Source organism: Aethalodelphis obliquidens, unplaced genomic scaffold (assembly GCF_003676395.1).
Source record: "Aethalodelphis obliquidens isolate GAN/ISIS:26980383/991018 unplaced genomic scaffold, ASM367639v1 scaffold13, whole genome shotgun sequence".
Taxonomy (NCBI): domain Eukaryota; kingdom Metazoa; phylum Chordata; class Mammalia; order Artiodactyla; family Delphinidae; genus Aethalodelphis; species Aethalodelphis obliquidens.
In genome coordinates this window covers 25558751-25582067 of record NW_020837957.1, presented here as the reverse complement: position 1 = coordinate 25582067, position 23317 = coordinate 25558751, and the positions used below count along the sequence as shown (strand labels likewise).

At 40.1% G+C, this 23317-nt stretch overlaps 1 protein-coding gene across 2 annotated transcripts in view; it reads right to left on the bottom strand.

The window, feature by feature from the left end:
• LRRC8C (leucine rich repeat containing 8 VRAC subunit C) overlaps nt 1–23317 on the bottom strand; it is a 91818-nt gene that overhangs the window by 30272 nt on the left and 38229 nt on the right. For both annotated transcript variants that reach the window (XM_027114278.1, XM_027114279.1), the window contains exon 2: nt 3718–3859. In XM_027114278.1, coding sequence (XP_026970079.1) covers nt 3718–3855 — 138 coding nt within the window. In that variant the 5' untranslated portion in view covers nt 3856–3859. The remainder of the gene's footprint in view (nt 1–3717; nt 3860–23317) is intronic.

Genomic DNA, 23317 nt, shown 5'->3' with positions numbered 1-23317 from the left:
ACACAGAGTCCTCCTGCAGATCTATGTCACCTCGCTCTGCTATTTCCCAAACTTGCCACCCCAAACTTCGCCCTTCTCTACTACCTACCTTGTTGCCACATCCTGCTACCTCCCTTACCTCACAATCGCTCAGCAGATGTGTCACTTACTATTTCACAGAAGCTACAAGGCACACACTCCCGTCTTACTGTGCCTCTCCTCTCCTGCAATAAAATGCATCTTGTGGAAGGTACGCCCTCCATCCAAATCAAGGATAATCCCACCTGGATCCTGGATCCATCACATCCTTCCTCCTGACCATTCTTCTCTTACCCTGAACTACCGGGTCTTATATCCAACTGCTCACTTCTCCACTTGGATATCTAACATATTTCAAACTCAACAGGCTCAAAAACAAACTTTTTCCAAGTGGCTCAGGCCCCAAAGTCTGAAGAGTCATTCTTGATTTCTCTTTTTCTCTCATACATATCACTCACGCTCAGTTCAATCTTCTAGCAAGTCTTAATGTTTTTTCCTTCAAAATATATCCAGAACCACGGCTTCAGTCCTGGTCCAAGCCATCTGATTCATATCTTCCCTGGATTATTGCACTAGCCTTCTCAGTAATCTCCCTGCTTCAGCTCTTGCCCCCCCCCCGCATACTGTATTCTCAACACCTAGAGTGGTCTTGTCAAAACCTAAGTCAGATAATGCCAACCCTCTAAACATGTCCCACCTTTGTCAGAGCAAGGACAGAACCTTTACAGGGGCCTCCAGGCCCTACATGATCCGGCAGCTGTTACCTCTCAGGCCTCATTCTTCTACCACTCTTCTCCTCACTCTGCTGTAGCCCACTGGCCACCTGGCTTTTCCCTCAACATGCGAGGAATACCCATGCTTCAGGCCTGCGACATCACCAGGGGCCTTCCTAGGATCATCTCAGCATTCAAACTTATAGTATTATCATAAACCTCATTTGGTACCAGAATCACTGGAAAGAAACAGGATTGGAGTCACAGCTTGTCAGCCAGGCAGCATCAAACTCTCTCCCTTTGGGGGAATCTTCACAACTGCCTGTGTGGTGGTCCACACCGCTGCCCAGGAGCTAGTCTCTCCCTAAGCTTCTCCACGATCATCTCAGATGCAAGAAAAAGAGATCCACTGTAGGCAGATTCCGGATTTACTCTGGCTTCGATGCCTTATGCTCCAAAGGAGCCAATAGCTCTTGTAACTCAGTAGATACACCTTCCATGTATCAAGGGACATGCCCAGTTACAAGTGTCACCACAGTCACAGAAATCCCATCTATGGCTTCCTACCAGGCGCTTATCATTCTCCCAGCCCAGATGCAGTTGACCAATCAGCAGCCATTTATGCCATAAGCAATGTTGCCTAGTAACACAGTTAACATTCTACCTTTATCAGGCTCCCAGGGAAGCTGAGCTAGAAAGCTGAGAAAGCCAAATGTCAAATTCTCCTGCAGAAGGGGAGGGGTCCTGTGACTGCTTTGTTCATCGTGTCTCTTACTCTTTCTGTTCCCTCTGTCTGGATGGCTCCTCCCGGGACATCTGCAAGGCCCGTTCCCGCACCGACTTCAGTTCCCTCCTCAAAAGTCACCTCCCAGTGAGGCCACCCTATTTGAGAACCACAACTCTTAATCTCACCTGCTGTGATCTCCTACCATCTTCGTATGCTTTATTTTCTTTTTCATTGTCCTTATTACCTTCTAACATATATAATTTACCAACTGATTTTGCTTGTTTTGCTTGTTTTTTCCCCCACAGAATTTAAGTTCTTTAAGGCTGGGATATTTGTCTTTTATTTCTTTCCTCCGGCACTGATAATGCTTGGCCCCTAGAACAGTGCCTGGCACACAGTAGATTCTTCAACAACTATCTGTTTTATTTATGAATGAATGAATGCCCTTTCTCTCTTTCAAACTCTAGTTTTTCATTGGCATCCTTTTTTTTGGTGGGGGGAGGAGGGCGAGATATTTTCAGCCCACAAATAAAAAGCAGCATGGTGTTAGGGATTAAGGATAGGGACTTTGGGGCCAAACTGCTTGGACTTCAATAAGGGTTTTGCTACTCACCTTGGAAGTTTCTCTAATCTCTCTGTGCCTTAGTTTTGCATCTATAAACGGGGATGATAATAGTATATCCTAGGGTTGGCATGAGGATGAAATGATTTAAAACATGTGTAAAGTGTTCAGAAGAGTGCCTGACACGTAGGAAGCACTAGATGTTAACTATTATTAAAATCAACATTAAAAAGGTCTTTATTTCTCCTCTGCACCACTTCTAGCTATTTCGCTCTCTCCTGGCTCTCCTTCCTCTCAGATGATCTACTTGAAAGTTCCATAAGCCTTTAACTCCCATTCACTTTTCCAACCAGTGACACTAAGATTTCTAATGCCCTAGTTACTGCTTTTCTCCCCTTATCCCGTGAGTTAGTTGAACCACCTGCCATCACTGACCACACCTGAGCCCCTCCTCTCTCTTGGTTTCCCCCCATCCTTATGGCTGCCCCTACTCAGCCTTCTCCAGAGGAGTCTCCTTTTCATTCATTCACTCTTTACTGTTATTCCTGACATCATCTCACCAACCACATTCTCCTGGGGTGACTCCATTCCCGGGCATGGCTTCAACTCTCATGCTGATGACACCCAAAGGGTGTCAATCCTAATGACTGTTTCCTAGAGACGTCATGTCCTTTCTCATATCCATGACTTGGAGCTTTCCTTCCTCTTCCTGGCACTTTCTTCATCCCCAGCTCCCTTTTCCTGACTGGTTCTCAAGTTTTAAGACACCATTTCTCTTGTTCCTCTCCTTTGGAATTGCATAGAGCTTTTCAGAAAAAAAAAAAAAACTCTAGCACAGTATAACCTTTTCTGTTGTTTGTTTATTTAGTTTCCCCCTAGAAATGAACTGCTTACAGGTATATATGTCCTCAAAGTATGGTGCCTGATACATAGGCTTGCAAAAAATCTGGATTCAATATATGAATATACAGTATCTATAGAGAACAAATTATGATTCAGGTACAATTTAACTCAGAACTAAGCATTGGGTAAGATAATATCTCATCAAAATGTCAGTCCTCCCAGAAAATCTTATCGGGGGTAAATGTAAGAGATAAAGAAAAACATTCCATTTTAACAATATAAATGGCACTCTGGCTATACATAATATATTTTGCTATATTCTATATTTTGCTGTGGGTATAAAACCAACTTTGAAAGATAAAGGGCTCCCTTTGATGTTTGTGACATCAAATATTACTTGACTATAGTCAACTGCTCTTTGAGCTCTGTTAAATCTTACAAGTACCGTATTTACCTAATTAGGAAAGTTTGGGAAATCAGGCTTCAGGCTCCCTGCCATGATTGCAAACACCATGCATAAGTACAGAAGAGCAACTAATACATACATGGTTAAAAATCACACACTCTTTTTAAAGAGGTTTCAACGGCTTAGTGACTTGCTCTGGCTCTGTTTTTTTTTTTTTTTTTTTCGGTGCGCGGGCCTCTCACTGTTGTGGCCTCTCCCGTTGCGGAGCACAGGCTCCGGACACGCAGGCTCAGCGGCCATGGTTCACGGGCCCAGCCAATCCGCGGCATGTGGGATCTTCCCGGACCGGGGCACGAACTCGCGTCCCCTGCATCGGCAGGCGGACTCTCAACCACTGCGCCACCAGGGAAGCCCCTGGCTCTGTTTTGACATGAGTCTAGGGACCTACCTGCAAAGTGCATCCGAACACACCGATCATCAGCATGGCCACGGACAAGTAATCGGTAAATACATCCCACCATGGCTTCAGAACCCGGAAGGCAGGCTGCTGCTCAGAGAACTGCCGGAACTCTGTCACCGGAATCATGTTTCTGAGAAAACAGAGATTACTGGTGAATTAATTTATCCTTATGCACAACATACTGCATTGTTAACAGCATTTGAAATTCTGCTTCAACTCGTCGGATTCAGTGGTCGGAATCAGTCCAGGAGCTGTCACAGCACCTCAGAGTTTGAACAAGCCATTGAGAAATCCACCAATTGAGGAAATAAGGAGCCCCATGTCGAAAAATCAAGTACCTTTGCTAACTCTTGTCTAACCAGTGGGTGCCCTTTAGCTCCACATGGACCAGAGAGAGCATGACCAGAGCCACCCGTTATTTCCTGGTCTCCCTTCCCCTAAACAGAGCACAAAGATGCCAGAAAGAGCAGAGCCCATCCTTTAAAATGTTTTTGCTATTTATCTTATCATCATGGGTTTTTGCTTCAAACTATTTTTTTAAGTGTATCCTCAGCATTGGTTTGTATTAATTATTTACTAAGCCCTATTTGTAAAGCCTTTTGCTTGCTCCCTGGGGAAGGCAAACGACTTTGCCACTGGTCCTCTTCTTGTAAAAGGGACAATCTCATTGTGGGGAGGAGGTGTTGGGGAGAACTTCAATTTTTTTTTTTTGCCCTCCCTCTTTTTTTGGTTCCTGTGCTTTTGACTTGATTTTTTTCTCTATTTCCTAAATTTCACTGTGAACCTCAAACTTATCCTCTGACAGTTTTCTCGGGAAACACCTAACTCTATCTAAATGACAGAGGATAAATGAATAGGGTGCACTGAGGCTCTGGGAAAAGGGGAAAAGAGACACATCCTTTTCTTAGCCTGCGTTGTCCTTTCTTATCGCTCAGTCCCACTGCCTGTATTATGATCTAAGACTTGAAGGTAACCATCCAGCTACAGGGAGAAGGAATATTCTTTCCTTATCTCATGGCAAGGAATAAGGGTGGCCAGTGAGGGCCAAAAAGACAGTTTCTCTCCCTTTTGCCATCTTTGGATCCAATAATCTTGCTCTTTCCACCTGCCCTTGTTATTTAGTCTGATTAAAGGCAGGGAAAAGCTACATTTGGTGCTCATTCTTCCAAGCCTTTTTGTTTCCTGGATCTTCTCTTCCCTAATAGTGAATTAAAGGCTGTACAATAAACAGCCTAAAGAAAACCAGAGCCTCTTCTTGGAGCTCACTGCTGTTTATCTTTGGAAACTATTATAATGTGTTCCATTCCATCTCACTGCTTTATCTGACTTTTTCTTAAGCAGTCTTCCTTAACATGACGTTGAAAATTCAACCGCTTCATGCTGCTTTCACCTATGACCTACCTACTCGACATCTTTGCAGCGTTTGATATGATTGCCTCATTTTATTGAAACACAACTTTCCTTTTCTTTTTTTTTTTTTAATGTTTATTTATTTTTGGCTGCGCCAGGTCTTAGTTGTGGCACTCGGGCTTTTCGTTGTTGTGGCATGAGGACTTCTTAGTTGTGGCACGCAAACTCTTAGTTGCAGCATGCACGCGGGATCTAGTTCTCCAACCAGGGATGGAACCAGGGTCCCCTGCATTGGGAGTGTGGAGTCCTACCCACTGGACCACCATGAAAAGTCCCAAAACACAACTTTCTTAACTCTACTTTGTTACCACCACTGGGCTGGAAGTTTCTTGAAGGGGGAAAACCTATATGTTATGCATATGTGTGTTCTCAAAACGTATGTTGCAGGCAAGCCACCCAAGCTAAATGAAAAACTTCACTTATTCCTAGTGTTATTAGCATTTCAGACTAGTCCAAAGTTTGATTTTCCTGACCTTTCACGACCTTTTTCTTCTCAATGGATCATTATAATCTCACGGCCCCAAATGTTTTCTCGTCGCAGCTATCCAGTGGCGGTCACAGACAGGCACGAACTCATCTTAACTTCCACATTCTGCCTAAAAGCTACTGTCTTGTTCTATTTTGCACCTCTACCACTTACCACAGTGCCTGGAAAACAAGAGGTCCTGAACAACTGTCTGTTAAATTGATGGGTGAATTCGGATGCTTCTTCGTGGAGCAATGCTCACTCAATCAGATTGGGGGGGGACCCTAGCCAGCTACAGTGACAGCACTAACAAGTATGGTGCCTGTGCTGTAGTCTACATCCTTTGATAGATTTAGTTATTGCGTCCTTCATGATAACTTCCTGTACATCTTGGAGGGAATTGGGCTTGTTCTTTGAAGCAAGGAACAATTTCAGGAATAAAATATACCAATGTGTATTTTATTGAGAGCTGTGTTCTCAAACTTTTTGACCTCAGGATCCTTTCATGTTCTAAAATGTAGTGAGGAGGCCCTCAAAGAGCACTTTTTAGGTGGGTGATACCTATCAATACTGGCCACATGAGAAATTAAAACCAAGAAATTTCAAAAATATATATTAACTCACTTAAAAATAACAAAACCATTACAAGTTAACATAAATTGTTATTATAAAAAATAACTATATTCTCCAACACAAAAACAATTAATGAGAATAATAGCATTGTTTTATATTTTTGTAAATCTCTTTAAAAGCTGGCTTAATAGAATATAGCTGGATTCTCATATCTGCTTATTCAATCTGCTGAGATTTTTTTTTTTTTTTTTTGCGGTACGCGGGCCTCTCACTGTTGTGGCTTCTCCCGTTGTGCAGCACAGGATCCGGACGCGCAGGCTCAGCGGCCATGGCTCACGGGCCCAGCCGCTCCGCGGCATGTGGGATCTTCCCGGACCGAGGCACGAACCCGTGTCCTCTGTATCAGCAGGTGGACTCTCAACCACTGCGTCACCAGGGAAGCCCGAGATATGTTGTTTTGATTGAAATTTATGAATCAAATATATGTGCAGTTAGCAAAAGGAGGACTTTCTTAACAGACTTTTTATATAATTGGGGATATTAACTTTTGATAATATATCAAACTAACTTGATTAGTTGCAATATGGAATCTGAAAATTATATCAATGAACTTTTCAAACTCCTTGATGTTAAAACTCATTCGTCAGGGAGGACCTTCAAGATGGTGGAGAAGTAAGACATGGAGATCACCTTCCCCCCCACAACTACATCAAAAATACATCTACATGTGGAACCACTCCTATAGAACACCTACTGAACGCTGGCAGAAGACCTCAGACTTCCCAAAAGGCAAGAAACTCCACAAGTACCTGGGTACGGAAAAAGAAAAAAGGAAAAACAGAGACAAAAGAATAGGGACAGGACCTGCACCAGTGGGAAGGAGCTGTGAAGGAGGAAAGGTTTCCACACACTAGGAAGCTCCTTCGCGGGCAGAGACTGCGGGTGGCGGAGGGGGACAGCTTCGGAGCCACGGAGGAGAGCACAGCAACAGGGGTGCGGAGGGCAAAGCGAAGAGATTCCCGCACAGAGGATCGGTGCCGACCGGCACTCACCAGCCTGAGAGGCTTGTCTGCTCACCCGCCAGGGCGGGCGGGGCTGGGAGCTGAGGCTCGGGCTTCGGTTGGAGCGCAGGGAGAGGGCTGGGGTTGGCAGCGTAAACACAGCCTGCAGGGGGCTAGTGCGCTACAGCTAGCAGGGAGGGAGTCCGGGAGAAAGTCTGGACTTACAGAAGAGGCAAGAGACCATTGTTTCCGGGTTCGCGGGGAGAGGGGATTAAAAGCGCCAACAGAAACGGGTGCGAGCCGCGGCTAGCAGCCGGGACCCCACAGACGGGCATGAGATGCTAAGGCCGCTGCTGCCGCCACCAAGAAGCCTGTGTGCGAGCACAGGTCACTATCCACACCTCCCCTCCTGGGAGCCTGTGCAGCCCGCCACTGCAGGGTCCCATGATCCAGGGACAACTTCCCCGGGAGAACGCACGGCGCGCCTCAGGCTGGTGCAACGTCACAGTGGCCTCTGCCGCCGCAGGCCCGCCCCGCAATCCGTACCCCTCCCTCCCCCCGGCCTGAGTGAGCCAGAGCCCCCGAATCAGCGGCTCCTTTAACTCCGACCTGTCTGAGCGAAGAACAGACGCCCTCAGGCGACCTACACGCAGAGGCGAGGCCAAATCCAAAGCTGAGCCCCTGGGAGCTGTGAGAACACAGAAGAGAAAGGGAAATCTCTCCCAGCAGCCTCAGGAGCAGCGGATTAAAGCTCCACAATCAGCTTCATGTACCCTGCATCTGTGGAATACCTGAATACACAACGAATCATCCCAAATTGAGGAGGTGGACTTTGGGAGCAACTGTAGACTTGGGGTTTGCTGTCTGCGACTTATTTGTTTCTAATTTTTATGTTTATCTCAGTATAGATTTTAGCACTTGTTATCATTGGTGGATTTGTTTATTGGTTTGGTTGTTCTCTTCTTTTTTTATTATTTATTTAAATAATTTTTTTCATCTATTATTCTCTTTTTCATTCTTTTTTTCCTCCCTTTTTTCTGAGCCATGTGGCTGACAGGGTCTTGGTGCTCTGACCTGGTGTCAGGCCTGAGCCTCTTGAGGTGGGAGAGCTGAGTTAATGACATTGGACCACCAGTGACCTCCCAGCACCATGTAATATAAATCAGCGAGAGCTCTCCCACAGATCTCCATCTCAATGCTAAGACCCAGCTCCACCCAACTGCCAGCAAGCTCCAGTGCTGGACGCCCCACGCCAATCAACTAGCAAGACAGGAGCACAACCCTGCCCATTAGCAGAGAGGCTGCCTAAAGCCATACTCAGTTCACAGACACCCCGAAACACACCACCGGATGCGGCCCTGCCCACAAGAAAGACAAGATCCAGCCCCACCCACCAGAACAGAGGCACCAGTCCCCTCTACCAGGAAGCCTACACAAGCCACTGAACCAACCTCAGCCACTGGAGGGCAGACACCAAAAACAACGGAAACTAGGAACCTGCAGCCTGCGAAAAGGAGACCCCAAACACAGGAAATTAAACAAAATGAGAAAACAGAGAAATATGCAGCAGACGAAGGAGCAAGGTAAAAACCCACCAGACCAAACAAATGAAGAGGAAATAGGCAGTCTACCTGAAAAACAATTCAGAATAATGGTAGTAAAGATGATCCAAATTCTTGGAAATAGAATAGACAAAATGCAAGAAACATTTAACAAGGACCTAGAAGAGCTAAAGAGGAAACAAGCAACAATGAACAACACAATAAATGAAATTAAAAATACTCTAGATGGGATCAATACCAGAATAACTGAGGCAGAAGAACGGATAAGTGACCTGGAAGATAAAATAATGGAAATAACTACTGCAGAGCAGAATAAAGAAAAAAGAATGAAAAGAATTGAGAACAGTCTCAGAACTCTGGGACAACATTAAATGCACCAACATTCAAATTATAGTGGTCCCAGAAGAAGAAGAGAAAAAGAAAGGGTCTGAGAAAATATTTGAAGAGATTATGGTTGAAAACTTCCCTAACATGGGAAAGGAAATAGTCAATCAAGCCCAAGAAGGGCAGAGAGTCCCATACAGGATAAACACAAAGAGAAACATAACAAGACACATATTAATCAAACTATCAAAAATTAAATAAAAGAAAAAATATTAAAAGCAGCAAGGGAAAAGCAACAAATAACATACAGGGGAAACCCCATAATGTTAACAGCTGATCTTTCAGCAGAAACTCTGCAAGCTAGAAGGGAGTGGCAGGACATATTTAAAGTGATGAAAGGGAAAAACATACAACCAAGATTACTCTACCCAGCAAGGATCTCATTCAGATTCGATGGAGAAATTAAAACCTTTACAGACAAGCAAAAGCTAAGAGAATTTAGCACCACCAAACCAGCTTTACAACAAATGCTAAAGGAACTTCTCTAAGCGGGAAACACAAGAGAAGGAAGAGACATACAAAAACAAACTCAAAACAATTAAGAAAATGGTAATAGGAACATACAAATTGATAATTACTTAAATGTAAATGGATTAAATGCTGCAACCACATGACACAGACTGGCTGAATGGATACAAAAACAAGACCCATATATATGTTGTCTACAAGAGACCCACTTCAGACCTAGGGACACATACAGACAAAGTGATGGGATGGAAAAAGATATTCCATGCAAATGGAAATCAGAAGAAAGCTGGAGTAGCAATTCTCATATCAGACAAAATAGACTTTAAGATAAAGACTATTACAAGAGACAAAGAAGGACACTACATAATGATCAAGGGATCGATCCAGAAGAAGATATAACAATGGTGAATATTTATGCACCCAACATAGGAGCACCACAATACATAAGGCAAATGCTAACAGCCATAAAAGGGGAAATCGACATAACACAATCATAATAGGGGACTTTAACACCCCACTTTCACCAATGGACAGATCATCCAAAATGGAAATAAATAAGGAAACACAAGCTTTAAATGATACATTAAACAAGATGGACTTAATTGATATTTATAGGACATTCCATCCAAAAACAACAGAATAAACTTTCTTCTCAAGCGCTCATGGAACATTCTCCAGGATAGATCATATCTTGAGTCACAAATCAAGCCTTGGTAAATTGAAGAAAATTGAAATTGTATCAAGTATCTTTTCTGACCACAACGCTGTGAGACTAGATATCAATTACAGGAAAAAACTGTAAAAAATACAAACACATGGAGGCTAAACAATATGCTACTAAATAACCAAGAGATCACTGAATAAATTAAAGAGGAAATAAAAAAATACCTCGAAACAAATGACAATGAAAACACAATGACCCAAAACCTATGCGATGCAGCAAAAGCAGTTCTAAGAGGGAAGTTTAGAGCAAAACAATCCTACCTCAAGAAACAAGAAACATCTCAAATCAACAACCTAACCTTACACCTAAGGCAATCAGAGAAAGAAGAACAGAAAAAACCCGAAGTTAGCAGAAGGAAAGAAATCATAAAGATCAGATCAGAAATAAATGAAACAGAAATGAAGGAAGCAATAGCAAAGATCAGTAAAACTAAAAGCTGGTTCTTTGAGAAGTTAAACAAAATTGATAAACCATTAGCCAGACTTACCAAGAAATAAAAGTGAGAAAACTCAAATCAACAGAATTAGAAATGAAAAAGGAGAAGTAAAAACTGACACTGCAGAAATACAAAGTATCATGAGATATTACTATAAGCAACTATATGCCAATAAAATGAACAACGTGGAAGAAATGGAAAATTCTTAGAAAATCAAAACCTTCCAAGACTGAACCAAGAAGATATAGAAAATATAAACAGACAAATCACAAGCACTGAAGTTGAAACTGTGATTAAAAATCTTCCAACGAACAAAAGCCCAGGACCAGACAGATTCACAGGCGAATTCTATCAAACATTTAGAGAGGAGATAACACCTATCCTTCTCAAACTCGTGCAAAATATAGCAGAGGGAGGAACATTCCCAAACTCATTCTATGAGGTCACCATCACTCTGATATCAAAACCAGACTAAGATGTCACCAAAAAAAGAAAATTACAGGCCAATATCACTGATGAACATAGATGTAAAAATCCTCAACAAAATACTAGAAAACAGAATCCAACAGCACATTAAAAGGATCCTACACCATGATCAAGTGGGGTTTATCCCAGGAATGCAAGGTTTCTTCAAGATATGCAAGTCAATCAATGTGATACACCATATTAACAAATTGAAGGATAGAAACCATATGATAATCTGAATAGATGCAGAAAAAGCTTTCGACAAAGTTCAACACCCATTTATGATAAAAACCCTCCAGAAAGTAGGCATAGAGGGAACTTACCTCAACATAATAAAAACTATATATGAGAAACCCACAGCCAACATCGTTCTCAATGGGGAAAAACTGAAACCATTTCCTCTAAGATCAAGGAAAAGACAAGGTTGCCCACTCTCACCGCTGTTATTCAACACATTTCTGGAAGTTTTAGCCACAGCAATCAAAGGAGAAAGAGATATAAAAGGAATCCAAATCAGAAAAGAAGTAAAATTGTCATTGTTTGCAGATGACATGATACTATACATAGAGAATCCTAAAGATGCTACCAGAAAACTACTAGAGCTAATCAATGTATTTGGTAAAGTAGCAGCATACTAAATCAATGCACAGAAATGTCTTGCATTCCTATACACTAATGATGAAAAATTTGAAAGAGAAATTAAGGAAACACTCCCATTTACCACTGCAACAAAAAGAATAAAATACCTAGGAATAAACCTACCTAAGGAGACAAACTACCTGTATACAGAAAACTATAAGACAGTGATGAAAGAAATTAGAAATGACACAAACAGATGGAGAGATATACCATGTTCTTGGATTGGAAGAATCAACATTGTGAAAATGATTATACTACACAAAACAATCTACATATTCAATGCAATCTCTATCAAACTACCAATGGCATTTTTCACAGAACTAGAACAAAAAATTGCACAATTTGTATGGAAACACAAAAGACCCCGAATAGCCAAAGCAATCTTGAGAAAGAAAAACGGAGCTGGAGGAATCAGGCTCCCAGACTTCAGACTATACTACAAAGCTACAGTAATCTAGACAGTATGGTACTGGCACAAAAACAGAAATATAGATCAATGGAACAGGATAGAAAGCCCAGATAAACCCACACACATATGGTCACCGTGTCTTTGATAAACAATGCAAGAATATACAATGGAGAAAAGACAGCCTCTTCAATAAGTGGTGCTGGGAAAACTGGACAGCTACCTGTAAAAGAATGAAATTAGAACACTCCCTAACACAGTATACAAAAATAAACTCAAAATGGATAAAGACCTAAATGTAAGGCCAGACAATATCAAACTCTTAGAGGAAAACATAGGCAGAACACTTTATTACATAAATCACAGCAAAATCCCTTTTACCCACCTCCTAGAGTAATGGAAATAACAACAAAAATAAACAAGTGGTACCTAATGAAACTTAAAAGCCTTTGCACAGCAAAGGAAACCATAAACAAGATGGAAAGACAACCTTCAGAATGTGAGAAAATATTTGCAAATGAAGCAACTGCCAAAGGATTAACCTCCAAAATATACAAGCAGCTCATGCAGCTCAATATCAAAAAAACAAATAACCCAATCCAAAAATGGGCAGAACACCTAAATAGACATTTCTCCAAAGAAGATATACAGATTGACAACAAACATATGAAAGGATGTTCAACATCACTAATCATTAGAGAAATGCAAATCAAAACTACAATGAGGTATCACCTCACACCAATCAGTATGGCCATCATCAAAAAATCTACCAACAGGGGGCTTCCCTGGTGGCGCAGTGGTTGAGAGTCTGCCTCCCGATGCAGGGGACATGGGTTCGTGCCCCGGTCCGGGAAGATCTCACATGCCGCGGAGCGGCTAGGCCCGTGAGCCATGGCCGCTGAGCCTGTGCGTCCGGAGCCTGTGCTCTGCAACGGGAGAGCCCACAACAGTGAGAGGCCCGCGTACTGCAAAAAAAAAAAAAAGTCTACAAACAATAAATGCTGGAGAGGGTGTGGAGAAAAGGGAACCCTCTGGCACTGTTGGTGGGAATGTTAATTGATACAGCCACTATGGAGAACAGTATGGAGGTTCCTTAAAAAACTAAAAATAGAACTACCATACGACCCAGCAATCCCACTCCTGGGTATATACCCTGAGAAAACCATAATTCAAAAGGAATCATGTACCACAATGTTCATTGCAGCTCTATTTACGGTAGCCAGGATATGGAAGCAACCTAAGTGTCCATCGACAGATGAATGGATAAAGAAGATGGGTCACATATATACTATGGAATATTACTTAGCCATAAAAAAAAACCGAAATTGAACTACTTGCAGTGAGGTGGAAGGACCTAGAGTCTGTCATACAGGGTGAAGTAAGTCAGAAAAACAAATACCATATGCTAACACCTATATATGGAATCTAAAAAAAAGGTTCTCATGAACCTAGGGGCAGGACAGTAATAAAGACGGAGACCTAGAAAATGGACTTGAGGACATGGGGAGAGGGAAGGGTAAGCTGGGATGAAGTGAGAGAGTAGCATTGACATATATACACTATCAAATGTAAAACAAATAGCTAGTGGGAAGCAGCTGCATAGCACAGGGAGATCAGTTCGGTGCTTTGTGACCACCTAGAGGGGTGGGATAGGGAGAGTGGGAGGGAGATGCAAGAGGGAGGGGATATGGGGATATATGTATACATATGGCTGATTCACTGTTATACAGCAGAAGCTAACAGAACATTGTAAAGCAATGATACTCCAATAAAGATGTTAAAAAAAAAAAACAACTCATTCGTCTATCTTTCACTTTGAATGGATCTTTTATCTGTGCATGATTTGGTAAAAACATGTGTTGGTCATCTGGAAAATACTGGATCACATAGTTATGGAGATCTTCCAAATGTTACAAATCATACCTAAAAATCACATTCATTAATATCACTACTGCTTTCATCAGAAAATTTTTTAAGTAATTGGAGGCTATCCAACTCATGGTGGTGGACACAAATTTTCCAAAATTCTATTCATCACTTGAAAGTTTGAATTTTATTTGTGGCAGCAAATATTATCAGTTGTTTGTCTTGAGATGTCAAGTTCGCTTCAATCATTTTGAGAAAGTATCTTCCACACAGTCAAGTCTGAATGATCAGTTGTTTTATTCAATTAAAAATGGTATGTTATGATAAAGTGGCTAATTCAACTTTCAACTCCAATAAGGATTTCCCTTGAGACACCCACTGTACTTTGAATTCAGCAGAAGTGCTTTATGTATTCTTCCCTTTCATCACACTGTATATTATTACAATACGTAGTCAAAGGTCGAGAGCTATTAAAATAATAATTTTACTGATTCAATGAGGACATTAGATGAAACTGGCTTTTTTCTTCCTTTAAGTTGTAAAAGTGTGCCAATGAAGAATACTGTACAGTAGAATTTGGTGCCTCTATTTTGATTCACGCTAAGATGACTTACCCACCATTGCTTTTGTACCATCAGTGAAAAAGGCAAAAAAATATCTTAGCATTAAAAATTAGTTTTGATCTTGTGGACCCCCTAAAAATGTTTAGGTGACTGGTGTTCCATGAGTCACACTTTGAGAACCACTGAGGTAGAGGCTCACTGTTCCTTCCTTTACTTATGGCTCACCTTGAAAAAGCAAAGGCCTGGGCACTTAATCATGAGATTCTCCGAGTCCTTGGCTGAGTTGTTTCATTGGCATCATTCTCTTAATATGGAAAATAAAGACAAACTGAGGAATCTAAGAAACTTAAGTATTATCTACTGCTTCCTAATACTGGTACAGCCTAGTTAAGACGGACTGTCAGAGAAACAAACAGTCAAGATGAAACAGACTTTCAGCATTATAACTCTACTCAATGTACTTAACCTCTTTTGGGTAAGTGTGTGTATGTGCTCGTGTATGTACATGCCCTTATATGTACGTACATATATAATACATATAAATGTATGCAGACATACGTATAATACACACACAGATGTATAATACACATACACATAGACTTTATTGTTTTTACATATCACAAGGCTCAAAGCCAATATCCAGCACAGATTTAATCCTTGGAATTATTTTTGATGCAAGGAGGAAGTAAAGGAGAAGTTGACTTAAAAACGCCAAAACTAAACAGAGGGTAGATGAACCTTGTGCTTGCTTAATTGAAAAACAATTTTGTATTCTTTCACAAATTTCAGCATCTCTTAAAGTTGTGTATTACAGTGATGACACAATTTCTCTTTCACTATCATTGTAGTTTCCACACGATTTGTGACCATTTCAAGCTGAAGAAGCCACTTCTGAATAAACTGCTGAGTTTATAGTTTTTTCCCCTAAAGATCAATTAGGATAATTATACTTATATTTAATTTTTTTTCTATTTTAGAAATATAAATGGTTATCTTTATATTTCTTCCAGCTCTAATTTCCAACCATTATGTAAGATTTTAGCTTACCTAATAATGTCTTTGGAAACATGGCATTTCACATTCAATCAAGAGATTCTGGTATCCTATACCAAGGTGAGGGGGGGCTAGGATGAATTGGTAGATTGGGATTGACATATATACACTATTGATACTCTGTATAAAATTGAAAACTAATGAGAACCTACTGTATACCACAGGGAACTCAACACTCTGTGGTGACCTAAATGGGAAGGAAATCCAAAAAAGAGGGGATATATGTATACGTATAGCTGATTCACTTTGCTGTACAGTAGAAACTAAGACAACATTGTAAAGCAACTATACTCCAATAAAAATTTTTTAAAAAATTTTTAAAAAAGAAATTCTGGTATCCTAATTAAAAATATATAAACTTTTATATTATGTTATATATTTGCCTCTGTATCCTTTTGCAGAAATCTATTTGCATTACTTTTATTAAAAATACTTATTACCAAAAGTCATTTTAATGGCCTCATTGTCTATAAAATTTTACCTCTCAAAAATATCACATAACATAATCCTTAGGTAAAGAATATTGGTAAAGTTAGTTGCAAACTCAGAGTTTTTTATTTCTTTCATTTATCTGGTTCTTCCTGAAACAATCTGTCTTCCTCCCTCTCAGGAGAAGTTTAATATCTTCTCCAGAATTAATTACAGAACAAATTCTACTCTATTTGTTAACCCATGACTTTAAGAATACCAAACATATTCTACTTTGATTCAAATCTGATTGCTAACACTGTTTTCCAACAGCTATCAGGTGGGTATATATGGCTAACAGTGCTTTGTTCCACATTTTTCTGGCAGATGGAGAATGGCATCACCTTTAGACAGTACAATCATATACCACTCAAGGAAACAAGGGCCAATTCCAAGTGATAATAGTAATCATATCAGTAACATAGTGAGTGTCCCCTTACAAAAATGAATTTTAAAAATTCAGTAATTCCTGAGCATCAAGTGTGAATTCTACAGGAAAGAAACCCACATATATTATTCATCTACGTGGCTAAATCTAATGGTCAATTCTCAGCCCTCACCTTACCTGCTCTATCTTCAGCATTTGGCATAAAGTGACCATTCTCTACTTGGCTTTCAGGATGTCACAGCCTTTAGGTTTTCCTCCTGTTTTCCATGCTGTTCCTTCTTTAACTACTTGTCTGTTACCTCATCTTCCCCCTGACCTCTGACTTTGGTGTGCCCAATGCTTAGTCTTCGATGCAGTTCTCTCCCCTAACTCACTCCCCTGTGAGCATAGTGCTTTAAATGGCAGACCCAACTGCCTACTCGGTATCTCCATCTGGACATCCAGTAGACACATGAAACTCACTACATGCCACACTAACTCCAGTTCCATTCCCTTATCTCCACCTCTCCCATCCCTGGCAAAGCCCTGTTGCTCTTGCAACTTTTCCCCCTTGATGGCAACTCCATCTTTCCAGGTGCTCAGACCAACGTTTCTGGAGTTATCCGTGAGTCTTCTTTGCCTCTTACATCCCACATCCCATCTGTCAAAAAATACTTATATTCCTTATTGTCTGTCTCCCCTAAAAGAATGAAAGTTTCTTGAGGACAGGAACTTTCTTTTCAATTCTATTTTGTATTTTGACGTGTCCCTGTACCTAGAAAATAATGCTTGGCATATAGTAGGCACTCAATATTTGCTGAATAAATCAGTGAATAACTAGTAATTTTAATAAAGATAGGGGGTGCAATTGCCTTTCGTTTTGGAAAGAATGATTATGAAAGCAAAGCGTGTGTCTGAGTAATGTCATGGGAGGAAGATCCCACAGTGCAGGGCCGGGACATTGGCAGAGCCAAGGCCAGTGCAGAAAAGCAGTGTAAAAGAGGAAGGGCACAGAAATACCATGATTTATTTATGGGTCCTTCTCAGTGGTACCAATCAAAATAAAGTCATCAGAACATGCTCCAAACATCAATTATAAAACAAATTACGTTTCCTCTAGCAATGCAAAGATGGAAATAAAAAACAGGACAAAAGCCGAAGTTTCTAATTTTATAGAAATATCTTTCTTTCTTAGGAGAGTGTGACTCTGGATTGTGTTTTACTCTGTAGTTGTGGTATATGTGACAAAATTTTTTTTAGAAAACTCCACTACAGAAGACCATAATTATATGGTTCTATAGACATATACTTAATTTAAAGAAACTCATAAATGGGTTATAACAGTTCAGAACCCGAAAGGCACTTTCAGAAGTCATCCACTCCATAACTCTCATTTTATGAGTGAACAACCTGAACCAAGAAAGATTATGTGACTTACCCAAGGAACACAGCTAGCGGTGAGCCTTGACTTCTGGTCAAATCTTACCTCTTACTATACAGCTCTTAGTTAACTACATCATGCTGATCTGAATGTACAGAATCTAAAATATACTAGGAAACAAATGGTTTAAATAGAATTTCTCTTTTCATGTCCCTCTTTGAAAATAAAATGAAAAATAAACTATTATTAATACATTTAAATGATTCTTAAGCTATAGTGCTCTTATAGTCCCATAAATGAGAACTTTAGATTCAGAAGGAATCACGAGGCAAGTTGAACTTGCAACCCAGTGGATACTTCTGTACTATCATCTCCTTGAATATTTCCGCTATGCCGTGTGTTAAATTAATGGCCCAATCACATTATTTGAAAAGTATTCAAAATGAGCTTAACCTGTTTTTCTAAGACAGGTGGGGAACAAAAATTATGCCTACCTGGCAATTTTAGTTATCTTTTAATCAGTAAAGATAGAATACCTCTTTCTCATTATACCCTTCCCATATTTAAAGAAAACCCCTTTAGTCACCGTGCTTCAGGTCACACATCTCAAGGCTGCTGCTTTACATACTAGTTTCCACAGTTATCTTTAACATAGTCATAAGCTTTTTTTAAAAAATTAATTTAATTTTTTATACGGCAGGTCCTTATTAGTTATCTATTTTATACATATTAGTGTATAGATGTCAATCCCAATCTCCCAATTCATCCCACCACCACCAAAAATTTGTTATGTACTATTATCAGTAGCTGATTTTTCTCTCTCACAAGCATAATTCATTTACTCATGCACTTGCTATAAATAATTATAGCATTATAATAAATATGTATTAAAATGTATATTAAAATGTACATTAAAAATATAAATTTTAAGATATGTCACGCACCGTGCTAGGTGCTGGTGGAATGGAAGTGAACAAAATAGACAAAGTGCCCGCCTCACCCCTGTGTACTCTACTAGGAGAATGTGCCTGAAAGAAATTCCTATAAAAGCATGAATTGTAACTGCTCTTCTTTGTACATGTGATTGATTATTGTTTCTGGTGCCAATGGTGCATTTAAAGAGGTTGTTGTTTTCATTTCATTGAGGACAAGTTTTATATCTTGTTTAACTTTGTATCTTCTAGAAAACAGCACAATGCCTTAGAATAGACCCTCAATACATATACACACCCAATTGAGCATTTTGTAGTAAAGACCAAATTCTTCTATTATGGTATTATCCTCTGTTATAGTTTGATACTACAATAAATAAGAGAGTAACTATTATCACACAGCTTCACACTGTAAATAGTGATTATTCAAAGAACATCCACTACTGAAGAGACAGTTTGAGAAGAGGACAAGAGTCAGGAATAATTTATAATTTCAAAGTGAAGGGTCATTGAAATTTTTTTTTTTTTTTTGCGGTACGCGGGCCTCTCACTGTTGTGGCCTCTCCCGTTGTGGAGCACAGGCTCCGGACGCGCAGGCTCAGCGGCCATGGCTCACGGGCCCAGCCGCTCCGTGGCACGTGGGATCTTCCCGGACTGGGGCACGAACCCGTGTCCCCTGCATAGGCAGGTGGACTCTCAACCACTGCAAAACCAGGGAAGCCCGGGTCACTGAAATTTCAATGTACAATGTCTGTCACCAGTTATAAAAAGGGTGTGTCATTCGATGACGACTTCTTAGGCACCAACCTGTACCCAATGGCCACATTTTGTGACTCCCTTATCAAAACATTACCCTATTAAGAAACAAGTGGCAGAAAACAGATCCAAACAAAGAAGTGTTATTTATAATATAATGGTCTGGAATACTGCATTTATAAATCTTAGTGAGATCTTGATTTCTTTAGAATTTTTGTCAAAGAGCTTCAGCTCCATGTATATGACACTAATAATTATGTAATGCTTAATCTATACATTTTAAGTAAATTTCAACTCAGAAATCTTTTTGAGAATGAGGCTAAATTGTGATCTAATCGTTTTTTAAACCCTGACCATAAAAGATTATCATAAAATCATAAAATGTTACTCATTCCCTCAGCTCTCTGCACCCCACTGGTCTTCTTGGTCACCTCTTCATTCCACACTCTTTCTACCTCCTTTAAACCGGGAACAATCTTCCAGGAATTAGTGTATACTCAACCCCCCGCCCCCCAACCCCATAAGATTCTAAACTCTTGAAAAGACTGTGTGTTTCCCCTTATGTGATTTAGACGAGGTTTCGGTTCTTACCAGTCTTCACATCCAAAAACTAAGTCTAGATTTCAATTTAGTAAATCTGTAATGATTGTTTTGAAGATGATTTATTTCTTCCTTTAATGGACAAAAAAAGACTGAGGCTTATCTTTAGTCCAGTTTTCCCCCTTGAACAGAGACAGCATAATAGTTCTAAGCAGCTGACACACCATGAATATACAGTGCAGGCCGGAAGATTTAAACAAGTGCAGGAAGCCATCTACCTGGAAGGCAACTTTCTTTCTGAGGAAGGGACAGGGAGGAGAGGTAGGTGGAGAAGACGGGAATATTCCTGCTCTCTAGAACATTAAAACTAAAAAGTTTTTGTGTTTTTTTTTCGCGGTACGCAGGCCTCTCACTGTTGTGGCCTCTCCCGTTGCGGAGCACAGGCTCCGGACGCGCAGGCTCAGCGGCCATGGCTCACGGGCCCAGCCGCTCCGCGGCATGTGGGATCATCCTGGACCAGGGGAAGAACCCGTGTCCCCTGCATCGGCAGGCGGACTCTCAACCACTGTGCCACCAGGGAAGTCCTAAAAAGTTTTTTGTTTATTTTTCACAAAATAGAGCAGTCTGAAAAGGCAGGGATCACCTTTTCTTTCATATTGCATGCTATGGGGCCTAAAATGCTCAAGAGTTTGTTGAATCGAATTCCTAATGATTCTGTGGGGGGAATGTTGCCTTTTCTGTTCCAACAGAAAGTTCGGTGTGTTTTACAAACACCTTTTCACACACATAAGTAGACTGGTATGTATGAAAACAGAGCACCAACCAAAAGAGTGACAGGGAAGTTAAAGCAACTTGTTATCAAAACTTTGCTACTAAGCTTTCTTTTTCAATGGGGTAAAATTTCAAATTTCCAGCCATGTTAAATACAGTAGGAGACAAAAGTAACCCTCCTCAGGAAACAAGAGATTGGCGGTTAAAGTGAGAGATTGAAAGACTAATGGATTTATAGTATAACCATTTTTATCATCCTTTAACTCATCTTTATAAGAATCTGACATTCACAATTTCTTTTTTAAGATCAGGGACCATGGTAGGGTTGTTAATAGCAGAAAAATATTAAATGCTGAATAAATTTCTTTGGGGCTTTTCAAGAAGGTTATTCTCAAGAAGTTAGCTCTTGGTCTGTCTTTTCTGTTGGCTGTGCTCGGTAAAATCCATGATGGAAGGAAGAAGTTCAGATCCTCCAGTCTCCAAGAAAAAAAAAAAAAAACTACAGGAGAAAATCAACAATGACCAGAATTTTACTGTCAGCATATTAAAACTGACATGAATGTACCTGAAAATTGGAATATTAGGTTTTTGTCCATCCAACCAATAAATATTTAACGCAAGGCTTTGTGCCTAAAAGAAAAATATTTGTTGGGTTTGGCTGTAAAGTTAACACATTGATTTAATGGCCCATCTTTTCCAAGTTAGACATTATATGAGTTCCCTCTTCCAACTCTTATTCTCTCACAGCAAAGCTAAATAAAATCTAACATGGTGATATTCAGTTCTCCTAGAGTCTCACATCCTAAAGGCTGGCAAAGGGCATAAGAAGCTTCTGTATATGAAGGCTCCAGGAGAATATGGTCAAAGGCTACTTGCCTCTCACACCTAGACTGTGCCAAGAATCTAAATGAAAAAAGCCTTGGAAAATATAAAATCAATTCATTAAAATACATCTGTTTCTGAAGATAATTATTCTTTTCCAAAAACACATAATAAGACCCTATTTCCCTCCCTCCAGAAAAAGGAAAGAAACTAGGTGATGCACATGATTGCAAAGGTTGAGTGATCTCTGGGGCTCTCAAAAAGTCACTACAAAGGAGATACAAGCAATAGTAGCAGGTCCTTGTGGTGCTAACCCTACGGTAGGAATGTTCTTTCAATCTCTCCTCACTTTTCAGACTCCTATGTATCCTGCAGAGCTTGGCTCTAGTACCACTTACTCAGAGAAGCTGTGCTTGATCTCACTGACTAGGGCAAATCCAACACTGCAGGCTCTCACAGCACTGTGGACCTCTCTTGGTTGTCCCTGTCATAGACACCATTTTCCATTCATTTGTGTGGTTCTGGGTGAATGTTGGTCTCCATTGTCTTCCCAACACCTAACAGTCTTGGCACATAACAGGTGCTCAATATATATTAATCGAACAAATTAATAATTCATTCAAAACAAAGTTCCAAGAACAGTTCCAAAAACAGTTCCAAGTGTGAGATCTCAGACTTATTAATTTGAATACTTTGTCAGCAAAAAGAAAATAGAGGGAAAAATTTAGAGCCCATCAGCTAACTTGGAATAAGACCCCAAACAGTGCCATCTTTATAGACAAACTGTATAGCAATATTTTGAAACTGTTTACTTGCAGTTGCTATTATTAGTAAGAAAGATGGCTTGGGGCCAGATGAGGTCTTCCTGAGAAAACTATTTCAAAGATATTGAGCTCTGCCAAATGTATTTTTAAATGGTTCAAAGACCTAGAAGACAAGATACTAAAGCCCAGTAATATTATCAACTTGCATGGTGACATCCAGTTATCTAAAGCAGTTTTATTCAACAGCTTCATCAGTAGGATGAAAAGGCAGATTGAGGATGCTTGAAAGGAATAAAACTGATTCAAGAGTTGTTAAATTGGGAGGTTTTAATTATTAATCACAAATACTGAAAAACTATGCAGAAAGGTCACAGACATTTAAAAACAGATTTAGAAGGAAAAAGTGAGGAAGAAACAAGTAAAATGTCTTTTTAAAAGTCGAACATTTCAAAGCTGAGAGATCCTTGGAAGTTCTGAAGTAAAATGGGATTTAGGAATGAGTGAATAATCTTTTGGGTGGCTTAGGGCCAAGGGAAAAGACAAGGTTTACGGAACAACTGTGGGGATTTATTTGTTTTTACTTATCCTGTAATGTTTAATCCTATTTCAGATGACCCATGTTAAAAACTTAACAGACCAATGTTGTAGGGCCCTAAAAAATGGTTATACAGACATAAGTTAAAATTGTTTCTGGAAAAACAAAGTAAATGTCTACTCAACAAAGGAATAGAAATTGGTAAGAGATAAGTTGGTTCATTTCTACTCAATGTT